This window comes from Carcharodon carcharias, chromosome 10 (assembly GCF_017639515.1).
Source record: "Carcharodon carcharias isolate sCarCar2 chromosome 10, sCarCar2.pri, whole genome shotgun sequence".
Taxonomy (NCBI): Eukaryota; Metazoa; Chordata; class Chondrichthyes; order Lamniformes; family Lamnidae; genus Carcharodon; species Carcharodon carcharias.
In genome coordinates this window covers 81,002,319-81,021,911 of record NC_054476.1, presented here as the reverse complement: position 1 = coordinate 81,021,911, position 19,593 = coordinate 81,002,319, and the positions used below count along the sequence as shown (strand labels likewise).

The 19,593-nt window shown below is 41.5% G+C and overlaps 1 protein-coding gene across 2 annotated transcripts in view; it reads left to right on the top strand.

Annotated features, from left to right (window-relative positions):
- The window catches only part of trim44 (tripartite motif containing 44), a 126,620-nt gene that overhangs the window by 74,777 nt on the left and 32,250 nt on the right, over positions 1-19,593 (top strand). Inside the window, exon 5 of one of the 2 annotated variants that reach the window (XM_041197409.1) lies at positions 17,239-17,339. The exons of the other annotated variant lie outside the window; for it this stretch is intronic. Coding sequence (XP_041053343.1) covers positions 17,239-17,323 — 85 coding nt within the window. The 3' untranslated portion in view covers positions 17,324-17,339. The remainder of the gene's footprint in view (positions 1-17,238; positions 17,340-19,593) is intronic. 2 annotated transcript variants of the gene reach the window in all.

Sequence of the window (19,593 nt, the reverse complement as noted above, 5' to 3'; positions counted from 1 at the left end):
GTAGAGGGATGTTTCTGTGACTGGAAGTCTGTTTCCAGTGGGGTTCCACAGGGCTCAGTGCTGGGCCCCTTGCTGTTTGTGGTGTACATAAATGACATAAACGATTTGGACTTAAATGTAGGGTGTATGATCAAGAAGTTTGCAGATGACATGAAGCTTGGTAGGGTGGTAAATAGTGAGGAGGATAGCCATAAACTGCAGGAGGATATTAATAGACTGGTCAGGTGGGCAGAGCAGTGGAAAATGGAATTCAACCCAGAAAAATGAGGTAATGCACTTCAGGAGAGCTAACAAGGCAAGGGATTACACTATGAATGGTAGGACCCTGGAAAGTACTGAAGATCAGAGGGACCTTGGTGTGCATATCCACAGATGCCTGAAGGTAACAGGGCAGGTAGAAAAGGTGTTTAAGAAGGCTTATGGAATACTTGCCTTTATTAGCCGAGGCATCAAATACAAGAGCAGGGAGGTTATGTTGCAACTGTATAAAACGCTGCTTAGGCCTCAACTGGAGTACTGTGTGCATTTCTGGTCACCACATTATAGGAAGGATATGATTGCACTGGAGAGGGTGCAGAGGAGATTTACTAGGATGCTGCCTGGGCTGGAGGGTCTGAGCTATGAGGAAAGATTGAATAGGCTGGGGTTGTTTTCCTTGGAGCAGCAAAGGTTGAGAGGGGACCTGATAGAGATGTATAAGACTATGAGGGACATAGATAGGGTGGATAGGAAGGCGCATTTTCCATTAATAGAAGGGTTAATAACCAGGGGGCATAGATTTAAGGTAAGAGGTAGAAGGCTAAAAGGGGAGTTGAAGAGAATTTATTTCATCCAGAGGGTGGTGGTAGTCTGGAACTCACTGCTTGAAAGGGTGGTTGAGTCAGAATCTCTCATAACATTTAAGAAGTATTTATATATTCACTTGCGTTGTCATAGCCTCCAGGGCTATGGGCCAAACACTAGAAAATGAGATTAATGTAGTCAGATCTTTGTTGACCAGTGTGGACACGATGGGCCAAATGGCCTCCTTCTGTGCTGTAAACATATATGAGTCTATGAGAGCTTTCATTTTCAAAACATTGTGGATATTTATGCAGCTCATAAGGTGACACTCCTCGCAAGTGTAAATCAGATGAATTGTCTTGGGTGGACTTATTTAAAGCACAGCCTGTCCGTGTCCAGAAAATAAATATACCATCCTAAGCTAAAGCTGCATCTTTTTGCACAGGTCCCAATTAGACTGCTACTCATCATCTCTGGTCATGTTCCCCACCAATATTGTTGATTACTAACACATGTACGTGTCTGGAAAAACAATCACCAAACACAAATGCCAGAAACAATTAATGTGCTTCACCGAGCTATTAAGCAATGTCATAATCTAATCAGGATAGCATTGACATAGGCAGTCCTTGTCAGACACCACAGGATACTATTGGCATGCCCTTGTGTGTATGTGTTGGAAGCAAATTCAGTTTATAGAAAATTAGAAACACACCTAGTTTAAATAATATGGTTTAGTGGTGATTACAGAGACTTGGCAATAAACTGCACATGAATAAGAGTTAAATAATTCAATCTTTGGAATCTACAACGGAGAGGGAAATTGGGAAAGAGGGAGGGGTAGCAATATTGATAAAATGCACAATTACAGTGAGACAAGGGATTATAGTAAGAATGATCAGGCAGTGGAAACACTATGAGTAGAATTAAGGATAGCAAAGGAATCACAATTACATAGATTCTAGAACAGTTCCCAAGGAATGGAAGGTAGCAAATACAGCCCAGCTAACTAAGAAAGGGGAAAGAGAGAAAACTGAGAAGTGTAGGCCAAATTATCCTTACATCAGTAAAAGGCAAAATACTCAAATCTATTATTAGAGGCTTGGTGATAGGGTACTTAGAAAATCATAATACAATTCAGCAGAGTCACAGATTTATGAAAGGGAGATCATTTTTAATGAATCCGTTAGAGCTCAGGATGTAATTAGTAAGATGAACAAGGAGGAAACAGTGGATGTAGTGAATTTGCAATTTCAAAAAATCATTTGATAAGGTGCTGCAGAAGAGGTTATGTCACAAAATTAAGATTTATGGGGTGATATTTAGTATGAATTGAGGATTGGTTAATGGACAAAACACAGAGGGTAGGAATAAACAGGACATTGTCAGGCTGGCAGAATGTAATTAGTGGGACACTGCAAGGAGATCAGTTTTAGGGCCTCAGCTATTTACAATCCATGTCAGTAAGTTAGATGAGGGGACTGAATATAACATATCCAGGTTTGCTGACAGTACAAAATTAGATGGGAAAGTAAGTGGTGATGAAGACACAAAGAGGCTGCTGAAGGATATAGACAGGTTGAGTGAGTGGACAAGAACATGGCAGATGGAACAGAATATGGTGCATTGTGAAGTTGTCCACTTTGGTAGAAAAAATAAAAGAAGCAGAGTATTTTTCAAATGGTGTGGAACTGAGAAATGTTTGCATTCAGAGGAACTCCTGGGTGTCCTTGTACATGAATCACAGAAAGTCAACATGCAGGTACAACAGGCAATTAGGAAGACAAATGGTATGTTGCTTTGTCACAAAGGGATTGAAGGGTAAGAATAAAGAAGCCTTAGTACAATGACACAAGGCATTGGTGAGACCAAACCTAAAGTATTGTATAAAAGCACAAAACTGCGGATGCTGGAAATTCCAAACAAAAATAAAAATAAAAATACCTGGAGAAACTCAGCAGGTCTGGCAGCATCTGCAGAGAGGAACACAGTTAACGCTTTGAGTCCGTATGACCCTTCAACAGAACTAAGTAAAAATAGAAGCGAGGTGAAATATAAGCTGGTTTAAGGGGAGGTGGGACAAGTAGAGCTGGATAGAGGGCCAGTGATAGGTGGAGATAGCCAAAAGATGTCATAGACAAAAGGACAAAGAGGCGTTGAAGGTGGTGATATTATCTAAGGAATGTGCTAATTAAGAGTAGAAAGCAGGACAAGCAAGGTACAGATAGCCCTAGTGGGGGTGGGGTGGGGTGAAGGAATCGAAAAAGGCTAAAAGATAGAGATAAAACAATGGATGGAAATACATTTAAAAATAATGGAAATAGGTGGGAAAAGAAAAATCTATATAAATTATTGGAAAAAAGGGGGGATCGGAAAGGTGGTGGGGATGGAAGAGGGAGTTCATGATCTAAAATTGTTGAACTCAATATTCAGTCTGGAAGGCTGTGAAGTGCCTAGTTGGAAGATGAGGTGCTGTTCCTCCAGTTTGCATTGAGCTTCACTGGAACAATGCACCAGGCCAAGGATGGACATGTAGGCATGAGAACAGGGTAGAGTATTGAAATGGCAAGCAACAGGGAGGTCTGGGTAATGCTTGCGGACAGACCGAAGGTGTTCTGCAAAGACTATGCCTATATTCCCTGGAGTTTTAAAAAATGAAAGGTGACAGAATTGAAACATAAAATTACTAAGGGGTTTCACGGGTTAGATGCTGAGAAAATGTTTCCTCTCGCTGAGGAATCTAGGACACAGGGTCACAGTTTCAGCATAAGGGCCATTTAGGACTGGGTTGAGGAGAAATTACTTCACTCAGAGTTATGAATCTTTGGAATTCTCTATCCCAGAGAGCTGTGCACTGTGGTTATAATGGAAGATTTTAATTTTCACATGGACTGGGAGAAGCAAAATAACTTATGTAGTAGAAAGCAGTGAGTATTTGGGATAGTTTTCTAAAACAATGGGCTAGAAATTGGGTTGCCCAGGCTTTTTGGGTGCAGGTGTTATGATGTGCGACCTGCCCATGTTCATTCAAATCAAGATGGATGGAATGCAATTTTCGTTACCCACCTCATTTGACTGATAGTAGCATTGGGCCAAATAGAGGCAGGAGGAATAAGAAGGACAGCAGCATCCTGACAACAGTGATAAGGATGCATCGTCAATTGATTTTACATTCGCAGACACTAGCTCAGACACTGCAAGGATGTAAGAGGGTAATATAGAATTTTTTTTATTCACTCATGGGATGTGGGCATTGCTGACTGGGCCAGCATTTATTGCCCATTCCTAATTGCCCTTGGAAAGGTGGCAGTGAGCTGCCTTTTTGAGCTGCTGCAGTCCATGTGCCGTAGGTACACCCATAGTGCTGCTAGGGAGGGAGTTCCAGGATTTTGACCAAGTGACAGTGAAGGGACGGCGATATATTTCCAAGTCAGGATGGTGTGTGGCTTGAAGGGGAACTTTCAAGTGGTGGTTTTCCCGTGTGCCTGCTGCCCTTGTCCTTCTAGATGATAGCAGTCCTGGGTTTGGAAGGTGCTATCTACGGAGCCTTAGTGAGTTCCTGCAGTGCATCTTGTAAATGATACACATTGCTGCTAATTTGCATCGGTGGTGGAGGGAGTGAATGTTTGTGGATGTGGTGCCAATCAAGCAGGCTGCTTTGTCCTGGATGGTATCAAGCTTCTTGAGTGTTGTTAGAGCTACACTCATCCAGGCAAATGGGGAGTAATCCATCACACTCCTGACTTGTGCCTTGTGGATGGTGCACAGGCTTTGGGGAGTCAGGAAGTGAGTTACTCACTACAGGATTCCTAACCTCTGACCTGCCCTTGTAGCCACAGTATTTATATGGCTAGTCCAATTCCGTTTCTGGTCAATGGTAACCCCCCAGAATATTGATAGTGGAGGAATCAGCGATAATAATACCTCTTAATATCAAGGGGCGATGGTTAGATTCTCTCTTGTTAGAGATGGGCATTGCTTGACATTTGTGTGGCATGAATGTTACTTGCCACTTGTCGGTTTGCTTGTGGGCATGAGTGGGTTGCAGCCAGACCAGGCAAAGGGTGACTCATGTGCCAGCTCCACAGAGGCCACATCACAGAAGTGTTCTGCTGCAGGGCAATCGGGCTTTGATGAGCTAGTGAACAAGAGAACGCTGAGGACAATACACACCATGTTGTCTGGGACATTGACAGACCTGCCAGACACCCTCCTGTCACTGTCATGGAACATGGAGGAGTCCAGCTCCAATGCAGAGGACAAGAAGTAGAGATTGAAGCCTATCCTTTCTAGCATGAATTGATTGCCAATTCCATGAGAACGCTGCTGGACCAAACCATTATGTAGTGTCTGCTGGCTGTTGTCTTAGCTTTTGCTGCAGCACAGGTAGAATCCTCATGAAATCTCAATGCTGCTGAGTGGAATCTCAAATGGAGGTCATGAAATCCATGCTTACTGCCATGCAGGCACAGACGGCTACCCTCATGTTTGTGGACCTCAATGCTTCAAGGGGCAATCAGGCTCACACAGCAGTCCGCAGCAGATTACGAGGATTGTTGAGGCATTTCCCCCTCAGAGTGTCAGTGGCTTTGTGGAACATTAATCTGCTGACTTCGTGGGATGACAGCATTTGTGCTCACAACATTGTCACTCTACTAGGGCACTTACTGGTGCCCCTCAGCCAGCCAGTCCATACTGCTGCCCCTTGTCCAAAGGCGTGATGCAGTCAGAAGCCGGGCTGTCAAGTCGCAGAGCTTTTCAAGAGGCTCCTGAAAGGCCATTTGCAGGCTCCCCCAGTGAAGGTCAGAATTCTTCTTCTAGCCATGCAACAGCAGACACTGGGGTAGCACCCTGTAGGAACACTAGACCAAGCAAAGGCACCACAAGTGAAGCACTAAGGGTTGCACAAAGTGATTAGTTCATTGCCTAAAGATATTTTGTAAATCCCCTTGTTAGTGTCTTTTATTGCTGGATGTTAAGCAAGGGAATATTGTGATGGGGACTGTAAAATGGATGTGAGGATGGTGATTGTCGGGTCCAGGTTGGATTCATGAAGTTAGTTGATTTGAAAGTGGAGTCTCAGTTTCAAAGAAGAGTCATGTTCGAAACGGTAACTCTGCTTCTCTCTCCAAGATGCTGCCAAACTTGCCTGAGTTTTTCCAACTTTTTCTGTTTTTATTTCACAATCTACTGTCTGACAGTCCAAACAGTTACGCAGGGTCTTCTCCCTGTCTCCCCTTTCTCTTCCTCCCTCCCTCCATTTTGCAGAGCTATTCCTCTCTGCCTTCTCCATCTTCTCCATCCCATTTCAGGTTTGCAGGCCAGGAGGCAATGAAAGAAGTTCCCCCATGACCTGGATCAGGTCATCATCTCTGCTCCCTGACTGTATTTCTATAACTAGAAAAAAAACACTTTTGAAAAATAATCTAATTGGTCCCATTCCTTAGCCCCTTCTCCATATCTCCTTCAAGTATTTATCCAATTCTCTTCTGAAGGCTGCTGTTGAATTTGTTTCCACCCTCTATCAGGCAGTGCATTCCAAATCCTAAAAAGGGTCATTAGGTAAAGAAGTTATTTCCTCATGTCACCTCTGGTTCTTTTGCTAGTTACATTAAATTTGTGTGCGCTGGTTCTTGACCTTTCAGTCATTGGAAACATCTTCTCTTTACTTATTCTATCTACACCTTCATGATTTTAATTGCCTCTATTAAATCTCCTCTTAAACTTTTCTCCTCTGAGCAAAACATCCCCAGTTTATCCAGACAACTGCAATCCCTAATTCCTGGAACCATTCTAGTAAATTTTTTCTGTACCCTCTCCAAATCTTTCAGTTCTCCCTAAAATGTAGTGCCCAGAATTGGATACAGTACTCCAACTATTTTGAAAGTAATCCAAGTTGTCAGAAGTAACAAGCGATAAAACTCAAAAAGAAAAAAAAACTCATGAAAACTGACAACCAAGGCAGAAAAAGTGGTGTTGAGCGAAGCTCATTCAGTTTTAGCATGTTATCCCCTGTTAATGCACTAATTTATTCATGGAAGAAGAGAACAAAATACCAGTGGTACATGAATGGGGAGGAATGGAGAAAATAACTGGACTTAAGGTAGGCAAACCTCTGGGACATAATGGTTTTCACCTCAAAACATTAAAAGGAAATATATGAGGACATTGCAGATGCATTAGTCATAATTTTCCAAAGCTCGCTAGGTTCTGGAATTGTGTCTTTGGATTAGAAAATTACACATGTCACTCCACTGTTTAAGAAGGAATAGAAGGACAAAGCAGATAACTACCAATCCATTAGTTTAATGTTTGTTTGGAAATAACAGCAATTATCAGTAAAGAGAGAGAGTTTGAGCATTTGGACAAATATAAGCTGATGAAAGAGAGTCAGCATGGATATGTGAAGGGTAGATCATGTCTGACTAATCAGTGGAAATTTTTGAGGTGATCTCTAGCATGGTGGTAGGGGACTGTCTGTAGATGTTGTCTATATAGCTTCCTGAAAGCATCTGATAAGGTTCCAGATTATTAGCTAGAATTGAAGGTAACTTTTCAACATGGCTTGGAAATTGATTGGGAGGTGGGCATTAGGGAGAAGGGATAAAGAGAATATTCTCTGATTGGTGGAATATGACAAGTGATGTTCCTCAGCGTTTTCTACTGCAGCTTTAGTTTTTTAACATCAATATCAATGACTTGGATGAAGAAATAAAGAGATATATATATGCAAGTTTTCACAGTACATTTTGTAGATTATGACGTAGCAGATGATGTGTGGCAGGCAGACCAAATCCACAAGGAAAACTTGGCCACGCTATCACAACGGTTTTGCAATTTGTATTTATTACGAGATGATGTGTACATTGAATTCAGAAGTAATGAGTCCACCAAGACCTTTAGAGATTTTAAAAATTAAATTAAAATATTTATTAACAAAACAAAAAATTTCAAGCACATACATAAGACTACACTTAATACTATAATAAATCCTAAAATTCCTAATTAACCTGACTCCCAGTGACACACCCACTTTAAGGCAACAGTTAAAAATAGATTTTAGATTTTTTTTAAAACCAGCAAGTTAACACAGCACCTACTTGACTGGAATTCCAAATGGCTTTATCTAACTTTAGTTACTGGACACAACAGACTTGTGCACAAATGGTTGGAGACTTCTTCAAGGCTGTTTCACACACACCTGTTAGATCTTACATGGCCACTTACATATCCTTTCATTCTCCTTTATATCTGTTTCTCTCTCTTTAATATGTAAATTCCATTTTTCCAATGTCTTTGAAACTGTACCTTCCCCATAATATAAAAACTTTCATGTTGCCAATATTGTCAGTAATCTTTGGGGAAAAATAAACATACCCCTTAGCCTTGCTTATCAGGCTTGTTGTAAACAGACACCATCCCTTTGAAATCCAAACAATCCTTTCACTTATCTAAAAATGCAAATTCCCTTCCCACCTTACATGCTAAGGCAGCAACCATGTATACTTATTCGCATTTCAAAAACATTTCTACACCTAGCTTTGTTTGATCATTTCAAGCTTGCAGTCTACCTGACTCCAAATGTAATTAAATCAGAGACAGAATCATCAACACTGACATCCAAAAACCTAATTTACAACAAACCAGAAAAATATCATGAAAATGACTATACTTTTGTGACAAGATGGAAGCAGAAAGTTACAAGTGGACATAGAGAATGATAGCTGGAGTCAATATGTGGAAGTGTGAGATCATCCACCTTGAATCTGAGAAAAACAACTCCAAATATGTTTTTAATAGTAAGAGACTAGGGACTGTGAAGAAAAGGGAGCTGAGTGTTCCTGTGCACAGATCTCTAAAAGCTAGTGTACAGATCAAAAAAAAAATCAAAATGGTGAATGGAATGTTGACTTTCTCAAGGGGAGTGAAATAAAAAGTGAGGAAGGATGTTTCAGTCATTCAGAGCCTTGGCCAGACCCTATCTGGAGCACTGAGTTTTGTTTTGTAAGTATTAAACATCAGAAAAGTTGTATTGGCCTTAGAGGGGGTACAGTGCAGATTCACCAGCATGATACAAATAGATAAAGGGCTTAATTTTGAGAATAGTTTGCATTAACTTGGTTTGCATTGCCTTATATGTAGAAGATTGAGGGATAAAGTAATTATGATGTTTAAAATGATAAAGGGGTTTGATAGATGCAGAGGAACGTTTTTCTGTAGTGGGAGAAATACAGAACAAGGGATGGTATTTTTAAAATTAGAGCCAGGTCATCAGGAAGGAAACCAGGAAGCACTTTTTCATAGAGTGGAAATCTGGAACTTGAGCCTAAATTTTTGCTCTCAGGTCGGGAGCACAGAGTCGGTCCTGTTTTTGCACATCTGAATCGAGAGAAAATGACCCAGATGGTCTAATTTTTTTATTCTAGGGAGTTGTTGGGGGGTGGGGGGTGGGGGGTAGGGAAGGGAGTACAGGGATAACGGGAATTGGGTCCACTGCACCTGGAAACAGTTTGGAGGCAGCCACAGGGACTGCTGGGTGTGGAGGTGGGCTGGGCAAAAGGCCTGCTGGAATTACACCACAGCTTTAAAAAAGTGCAGTCAAACAAAAACAGCCCTCACCCCACCCCCCCACAAACTCCCCATGTTCCACCCATGCCAACCCATACCAGCTCATACCCCCACCCACCCCCATGGCCTTATATCCTCCATGTCACCTATCCCTCTCCGCCCATCTCCATCACCCTTTATAGCCTTGATGTCAGCCTATGGCCCTTTACCCACCCCCATGGCCCTTTATAACCCCTGTGCCAACTTAGTAAACCCCACCCAACACCCTTTTTCCTTACACCCTCCATGCCAACTCACCCAGTATCCACTATGGGCAGACCTCAGGACCCATGCTGAGATGAAACAAAATAAAGGTCCAAGTGTCTATTTCAGACTTTATTTTTATATATAAAAATACTCATTCATAAAAAACCCATTTGTTACATTTAGATTCTTTCAACTACATATTTTTTTAATTAAAACAAACATTTCATTCAAGTGCTTCATCCCTTATAAAAACAAGCATTTTTACTCAGCCCCTTGTCAGGACCTCACAACCACTTGGAGCTGGTAATCAAAATGTGAGCTGACAGGTATCCCAGTTGATAATGATAGGTTGTGAAATCAATCATGCAGCACAAATCCCATAATGATAACCCTCATGGTTCTGGTAACATACAGAGTAAAATGACTAGCACTTTTTAAAGTGCAGCATTTGATTTTAAATTAAAGGCCAGGAGATTTAAATGCCTTGAAGCTTGACAGTTCCAACCAGTTTGATAATTCCAATGAGTTTATCTACAAGCCCACTTTTAACAATCCCAAAGGGCACCTGACCTCTCCCAATGATGTCCGTGGGCCTATCGAAAAGGATACCTTATCTCCAAAGAACTCTGGTAGCTTTTCCTTTTCCTGAAAGCTCCAAAGTCCACAAGTCATGTTCCAGACATTCCAGTTATGAAAATTGGATCTGTTTGAACACTCTAACATGTGCAGCTGCCTCCATGAACCATGAATGTGCAAACCGCAACCTGTCCCTGTGTCCCCCCAACTCCACCCGCGTCCCCGCACCCCCCCCCCCAACCATCCCCCACCACAGTGCAAATGATAGATTCTGAATTTGGGGGTGGGACTTTCAGAATTCTCTGGCACCATTTTGATGAGGTTGGAGATCCTTTCCATCTTTACAAAAATTCAGGCCTTGCTTCCCTAGGAGACTGTGAATGCTGAGTCAATTGGAATTTTTAAGAATGAGTTTTGTTGTGTAGAGTATCAAGGAGTATGCAGCAAAGGCAGCCAAATGGAGTTGAGGTATAAATCAGCCATTCTCTAATTGAATGGTGGAACAGGCTTGAAGTACTGAATGACCTATTCTTCTTTCTATGTTCCTGTTTATTGTGGAGCTAACTTATTCAAGTAAAGTGCCCAGTCTCACATATTGACTTCCGAAAGATGATACTGTTCTTCAAGGAGTTTTAGGGATTTAGGGATTAGACAATTTTAATTTACCATCTACTTACAAAGAAACTACATTTACTGATGCCGCAACAGCAGAGGGAGCACTCCCCGCACATGATGTTTCAGTGCCCAGGGCGTCATTGACAGTGACACCCCATGCAGCTGCCTGTGTCAAAAATGGCACATTTTTAACAAAGACAGAAAAGAGCACACAACACTGATCTTGATCCCTCCCACTCACCACATTCCTGCCCCCACCGCCCCACGATTGTCCACCCCGCTCAGCCAATCCCTCACTGCCCTGCTCACTACCTCGCTCCTGGCCTTTTGCTGCCTCCGATGACTGGAGTGATGTGGGGCCGGAACAAAAGCGAGAAGGAGTTGGCAAGGGGCTGAGAGAGCAGCAGCGCATGTACAGGCAGATGGAATGGGTGCCAAGAGGGCATGCACAACTATTGCTGTGCAACAGCAGGAGTTACAGTGAAGTAAGAAAGATGTGCATTTATGCAGAGCCTTTCACAACATCCAAATGCCTTTTATAGCTAATGAAATGCTTTTGAAGTGCAGTTACTTGCAATGTAGTTACAGTAGTGATTCAATTGCAACAAATGTGGAAGCAAGAAATGACAGAATGGGTAGCATACTGTTGTAATTCTAAGGACTGTAACCCTTAGGAATTGGGCAGGTTTACCTCCCCCCATGTTTGTTTCAAATTCTACAAAGAAAGCCTTGCTATAGGAACACAGTTGACGGGTTTATCTGTTGAACTTTTCCTTGATCTGGTTCAGAGCTTTGTGTTAATTGAATACTTCATCAACTTGCTATTGTTCCTTCTTTGAGTGAATGACTGTACCAATTAATGAGCTTGTTTATCAGGTTAGTTCTTTATGCAAAGGTTTGTGGTGACTGATATTGTTCCCATGCTCTTTGTGGAAATTGGGAAACAATCAACTCATTTCAGTTCATAGATGTTGGGGAACTTGCCATTAAGAACCAGGTGTGCCAGATTTTGTGACTTTATCTCGAGAGATGCAACCACTCAGTGAAATTAAGCTTCTTTTACTGTCTTGGGAGAGGGCTTTGATATGGTGAGCAGACATATCAGTTTTGCCGCGACAGTCCTGTTTTTTCGCTAAACGCCCTGGTGTCCCAGCAGTTTGCCCAAAATAGCTCAAATGTCCCAGTTTGTAACTTTTCCATCTTACATCAACCATATCAGAGACTTCTGTCAACACTTCACCTTTTCGCACAACATCAGCATCTCCTCTCTCCTCCCCTTTATATTGTGTTTCATTTACTGTCTGTAAACCTCAAAAAACTCTTGTGCTGCGATGCACCCTGGGAATTGAATGCCACCAACCTGCCAACCTTTAAGTGGCTGCACTGGGACATTCCCACATGTGCAGAAATCCTTCTCATCAGCATGGAGAGCATGGAATGATTTTTCCCCTCCAAATTGGTCCTCAATGGGACAATTCTAATTGTGAAACTTTTGTGTTCTTCTGTCTGTTTTCCAGCACTGTCTTCGGCTGCGTTATCTTCATCTACACCCCACCTCTTATGTATTCCACCCCAAGAAAAAAGCATTTTCTCAAATTGCTTTTCCTCCCTCCCAAAAACAGCACCCAATGACCATCATCCAACCCACTTGGTGAATACCTGGCTCCAATTGGTCGGTCAGATTCTGCTGGCGTGTTCTGTGTGGTGCTGTGACTAGTCAGTCACTTGCTGGAAGTAAAGGGTGCAGTTGAACTTGTTAGCCAAAGCAGGTCAAGTTTGATCTCTGGACAATTCAAATTCTCCTAACACTTACATTGTTATCCTGTTTAATAGGCTTGTTCAGATAAACACCATTTTCAGTGCTTTAACTATTAGAGGCCGCATTGTCTCTTTGGGGAGGTGGGTGAATATAAGGGCAATTGTCAGCACGAAGGGACATTCACAAAGACCCAAAGTGGAGCACAGCGCCATGACAGACAGCTAGGCAACCAATGAGATCCAAGAATCAAGGAGCACATACAACCAATGCCTTACTAGAGTTGGCAACTCTGGCTGGACATATTTCAGGAGATACCATCACATGACCTCCCGCGTTAAACTGCCCCTTCCCCTTCACTCCTGCCATTGGTCACCCAATGTGTTCATTATCATGGAGCCCGACCTTCCGAAGGCTTTTCTATGTGTCCCAGTTTGGATTTTGAAAATGAAAACCCTAGGATTTGAAGTCTTGGGATTTTTCACATGCTGCAACATCCTTGGGAAGTTGTTATCAACTGTTAAACCCTTAATTTGGTTGATTGACTCCAGTGCGCTCTCTGCATCTTTTCACTGGGTGAGAATTGAAATGAAAACAAGCCACTAGCTAATACTCTACATTTTCCTTTCAATTGCTACTTGGGGAGCCAGGTTGGAACTGGGTTACTGACTCTATCTGCTGTTCGGTGATTTGCTCACAGAGAGCAGCTCTTCAAGGCCCCAAAGCTGCCTCTGCTTTCTTTTAAATATTGTGCTTAGCTCTGAACCCTTTCTACAAAACAACATCTTTAAAGAGGCAAGTTATTACTAAATGCATAGCACACTATTGTGACATTAAAATTACTGAATAGTTTATACATTTTCTGACACTCAATTTTTGCATAAAATGTGCATTGTATGACAGCAAATGCGCAGAATATTATGCTCAGCGTGTGGGCGTGTGCACAACACATGCAAACGTAAAATGACACATGATGACATTGGGCGTGCATTCCAATGTCCTCACGCAGTCTTGCAATATTTTGTTCAGCGGGCATGCACCAGAGTCAGCTGAGTGCCCGCTGATTATTAAAAGGCCTATTTAGGTCATTAAAAATCTAATTAAATTAAAATTTACACTGCCTGTCCAACCTTATGGTAGGCGGGCAGGCAAAAAGGCCAAGTGGCCTTTTCATTTTTTAGGAAACCTCATCCACAAGCAGGATAAGATTTCCTAAAGCAAATAAACATTAAATAAAAACTTTAGTTTTGAATTAAAAACATGCCCTAGCTCATGTGACAGAGTCACATGAGGGGACATGTTTTATTAAGTTTTCATTCTCTTTATTTTTTTTTAATGCAGCGCTTCAATCTCCCTGAGGCAGCCGTATGCTTCAGGGAGATTGAAGTGCTTTCTCACGCATGCATGAACTGCACGCTAGGCCCGGCTCTCCCTCCTCCCACCCCCACCTGCACATGCAGCACTCAGCGCTGCTGCTTGTGACCCATGCAAGGCGGGCCTTAACTGGCCTGCCCATGTGAAATCGCGGTGCGGAGCTAGTCGTGGGCTTCCCAACTGCCCCTGCCATGCACCCCTGCCATGGGCAAAATCCTGCCTCCTGTTGCATAAGAACACAAGAAATAGGAGCAGGAGTAGACCATATAGCCTTTCGAGCCTTCTCTGCCATGCAATATGTTCATGGCTGATCTTGGTCTTCAACTCCATTTTCCCACCCATTTTCCGTATCCCTTGATGCCCTGAGAGGCCAAAAACATGTCTATCCCAGCCTTAAATATATTCAATAATGGAGCGTCCACAACCCTCTTGGGTAGGGAATTCCAAAGATTCACAATCCTTTGAATGAAGTAATTTCTCCTCATCTCTGTCCTAATCCTGAGACTGTGCCCCCGTGTTTTAGATTCTCCGACTAGTGGACACAACCTCTGTGTCTACCCCATCAAGCCCCTTCAGAATTTTGTAGGTTTCAATAAGATGGCCTCTTTTTTCTAAACTCCAGTGAATATAAGCCCAATTTACTCAGCCTAGCATTCACATTAAAATGAAGCATATATAACATAATAGATTTCATAGGGAAAGATTTTTCCCCCATTGGGGAGGTTGTGCAAGGGTGGGCGGGGCGGGCGTGAACCTGATCAGCACCCCCTATTGGGGCCATGCTGCAATTTTACGTGGGCGGGCCAATTAAGGCCCGCCTGTCATGACACTTGCCCGGAAGCACTGTGCGCTCCCTATGCGGACAGGGGGTGGGGGGGTGGAATTCCCTGAGTCGTTTCCTGCGCTCTTTCCCACATGCGTGTGGAAGCCCTGGGGAGATTAGTTTGACGTGTGTAAATTTAAATAAAGGAGAAAAAAGAGTTTTAATACATATCCCCTCATGTGACATTCACATGAGCTGGGGCATGTCAAAGAATTAATGTCAAAATTTTTATTAGATTTTAAAACACTTCATGAAACCTCATCCTGCCCTTGGATGACGTTTCATGAAAAATACGAAGGCCGCCTGAGTTCTTCTCCTGCCCGCCAACCTTAAAGTTGGACGGGCAGCTCATTTAATTGAATTAATTAGATTTCAAATGGCTATAATAGGCCTTTGACAGTTCTGCGGGCATGCAGCTGACTCAGAGAATTCAGTCCATAGTCTCGATCAATTTATAATCCATCTTTTATGCTGAAGTGAATTTAATTTGATTCTACTTCTGTAATTTAAAATGGTAAAATACTGAATATGATTTTCCCACAAAGGTATTCATCTAAACACAAGGAAAATGACTACTTTAGAACCTCAATAATTAGATGCTGAAGGATGGTCATGTTAATGTTATTTCTATCTTATATGGCTTCCTGCTGCTAGGATGATTAATATTGATGAGAAAGAAGTGTCACTGATGGCATTTTCAAGTAAGTGATCCATTAGGACTGGCGACCTAGTCCTGAGTCTAGATGTTGTCATCACATTGCCAGTTACAACTAAACATGCTTTTATATTTAGTGCTTTTGCAGTTCTTATGATAGGGAGCATCATTTGCACCTTGGTTTCCTGTGATTTCATTGTTGTTATGACCACAGCCAATGTTATTTCCTGAGCAAGCCAAATCCCAGAGCGAACCTTGTCTCACTGATGATAACCTTTTTTTTGCATTTTGAAAACGAGGGAAAAAATACTGATCTCAGTAACACTTTAGGATGTTAACATTAAAGGGTTTATTAACAAGAAGAAAAAAAACTTAAGCACACACAATTAAAGTCACACAGTTAAAACAGTCTTACAAAACATCCTTCAAAAAACCCACTTGGCAAAAGCTCCTTTATAGATTTTTAACCATAAAAATCCAGTAATATTATCCTAAGACAACACTGCTGTTACTTTAGTAAAGGTATACCACACGATTCCTCAAACACTTGCATTCTGCCATGGAAATCCAAGAAATTTAGAACACAAACTTCTTTCTGAAACAAAGATATTTCTGGTTTGACTGGATGGCTGTTTCAGATTTCGCACCTTTTCTCAGCACAGAGCTGGGCTCAGGACATCTCCCACACACAGCCACCTTAACTCAGCTCAACAGCTTTCCTTAAATATCATTTTCCTCTTTCATCTCCGATTCCATTGTCCTAAGCACCTCTTTGAGCTCAACTTTTCCAAAACATAAAAATCTTTCATGTTTTGCTATTGCCTCCACTTTTGCATCAAATAAAATTTAATAACCTTCCCATATTTACTTAATAAACTTTAGCAAGTTGTAAAAGTCAAGTCCCTATTTACCTCATAATGCACATTTCAAACCCCGCCTATTTACTGGTAAATCCAATTTCACCATAGCCTTTCATTACAAATGCATGCATCTAGCCCCTTTACCCTTTTATCTCCCAATTCTCATAGACAAGCTAACTCTGTGAACCTTCCCCCTATCCCACCCCAGATTAATTAATTATGGACACACACACACACACAGACACATATCCTTCTTTACAGAATATTACCATATTCCCAAAATATTAAAAATAATAACATTCCATTTCACAATTGTAAAATCTACCATTGTATCCCAGCTATAAAAACCAGGGCCCACAAAAATCTGTGAGTCTACTAATCAGTTGAAAAGTTTAACAATGTTGACCTAGGGAACCTGTGCAGAAAGTTCATTCCCCAAAGACCACAACTGCCAAATAGATAAATATAAAAGCATTGAACCCGCTTTCCTTCCTTATGGGAATGGTAATCAGCCTTATCATCAGCAAATTGTGACCTTTTTTGACCTTGTGTCAGATGAGTGGTGCATTGCTTGAATAAATTACCTGTATTACAATGATGAGGAAATAATTTAGGCTGCAACAGAACTGTTGCAAACATCGCAAGCCGAATCTAAGTAACAATAAAACCTGGGAGCAGTGCCGTGAGAGGCCTACTGTTATTATTATAATACACTGTGTGTTACTAAGTATAACATTTCATAAATGATATAATAATGCACTATATTACTCACACTGAAGTACAGCATTCCTCCGCATGTTTTTATACATTATTGACTTGGAATTTCCTGTTCTTCAACCAGGATTTTGCTGGAAGTACAATGTTAATGGGGTTGCTTCTGTATTTCTGCCAATGTTAGAGCAGTGGAGTGGAAGCAGCTCTGAGAAAATTTTGAGCCATTGTGTATTTGCTTTAAGTGATGTTCTTGTTCTTTTTCCAAAAGCGAAAACTCCCATAGAGATGATTCCCCTCCTCCAGGGAGAGGGGGAGGTTTTATCGAACCTCCCTGTGCTAATGGACCTTGGTGAAGTAAGCAAGATGTAGGTAAGCTGGCACCGGAATTCATTTATTAATGTAAAGTATCACCATCTGGGTCTTGGTTAAGCTTGGCTGGTTGTGGACTGGATAGTGTAGTGAAGTTTGCACACTTTGTTGCATCTCTGTAACTTGAGGTTAAATTCATCTTGGGCTGATTGAACAAAAGCCTTTTTTCTCATAACTACAGTAAAATTGACATAATTTTCAACCCACATCTTTAAAATTATGAAGAGATGGAATAATGTAAATGGGAATAGATAGTTTTCAGTGATTGAGGGGTCAAGAATAAGGAAACATATATAGCTTTCTTACACTATTCAGTTTGGATCAAAATTAAATGAATTTATTAACTGTTGATTAGGCTACCATTAAGCTGCTGAGTTAATTAACTTTTTTCTGTCAAATTATCAAGGAACAAGTCAGACCATAAGTTGCAAATTAAATACTTTATTAGTTACAAATCATAATTTAAAATTGGATACACAAATATGGTTTACATGTATAATTGTCAAAGTTAACCAATAATTGAATAGTTAAGTTAGTTAACAAGACCAGTGGCATAGCCCTCACTGGCATTGCAGTGTATCACTAGAAATCAGTACTAATGGATGTTGAATATTAATTATAGCAATGACCAGAGTCTCAGGCTATAAACTGATGAGTTTACTTAAGCCTAATTCCTTAAATAGCTGTCAAAATAGCAGCTTTAAATAACCAGTCGATTAAATAGCTCAAGTAATCAAGGGTGATTAACAACGTTCAGAGTTTACATCACCTCATCCTCACCAACGGCGCAGTTAGGTCAATCTCCTTTCTTCCCTGGAAAGCAGGCATTAGCTTCCAGAATGTTAAATTGAGGAAACCCTTTGTGGCAGGATTAACTGTTCTGCTTGGATCTTCAGTTCCAACTGAACCTTCCTAACAAAGAAGTGATAATTGCTAAACTGACTCCCCTCTCACATTTCTCAATCTCAGACAACTCTTAGCACTATCTTTTACTGAACTACATATAATTCACCTTCTAACCTAAACAGTGTACTCATAAGAATGTATTATACAGCAATTTAATAAAAGTTCTTAGAAAAGATATATAGAGGAAATAAAATCTTCCTTTGATTAATATAGAAGCTAAGACATAAAAAGAGAAAGAAAAACTCTCCATTTGGGTGACCTCTGAATTATAGTGGCTCACTACATTTCTAGTATCACTTATCTGTAAAATTCAGCATTGAAGCAATGAGTTGCATGCAGATTGGCTCCACTTTTGCAACTCACTCCCTTACCTAAACTAACTTTTCAACTCGCTTCTTAGTTTGACAGCTGAACACCCCCATTGATAAACGGGCGTGAGAGTCTCTCCCCGCTCCCATTGATGTACTTGTGTGACAGTCTCTCCCCTCCCCAATTGGTGTACAAGGATGACAGTCTTTCTCCTCCCCCATTGATGTATGGGTGTAATGGTCCCTCTTTCACCCAGTGGTGAAGAGATGTGGTACCTTCTTTACCATTCCCTACATCTTATAATATTGGAACCACAGGGTCTGGATGACAAATTGAAAGAAATCTATAACTTTCAGGAATGAATGATGAAAAACAAACCTCACAAACATGCACATACACACACAGCAGGGAACCACTGCCTGCTTTGTTAGACCATTAGACCATTAGATATAGGAGCAGAAATTAGGCCATTCGGCCCATCGATACTGCTCCACCACTCAATCATGGTTGATAAGTTTCTCAACCCCATTCTCCCGCCTTCTCCCCGTAACCTTTGATCCCCTTACCAATCAAGAACTTATCTACCTCGGGCTTAAATACTCTATGACCTGGCCACCACAGCCTTCTGTGGCAATGAATTCCATAGATTCACCACTCTCTGGCTAAAGAAGTTTCTCCTCATCTCTGTTCTAAAAGGTCTTCTCTTTACTCTGAGGCTGTGCCCTCGGGTCCTAGTCTCTCCTACTAATGGAGACGTCTTCCCCACGTCTACTCTATCCAGCCCTTTCAGTATTCTGTAAGTTTCAATCAGATCCCCCCCCTCATTCTTCTAAACTCCATCAAGTATAGACCCAGAGTCCTCAAACGTTCCTCATATATTAAGCCTTTCATTCGTGGGATTATTCTCGTGAACCTCCTCTGGACCCTCTCCAGGGCCAGCACATCCTTCCTGAGATACGGGGCCCAAAATTGCTCACAATATTCTAAATGTGGTCTGACCAGAGCCTTATAAAGCCTCAGCAGCACATCCCTGCTTTTA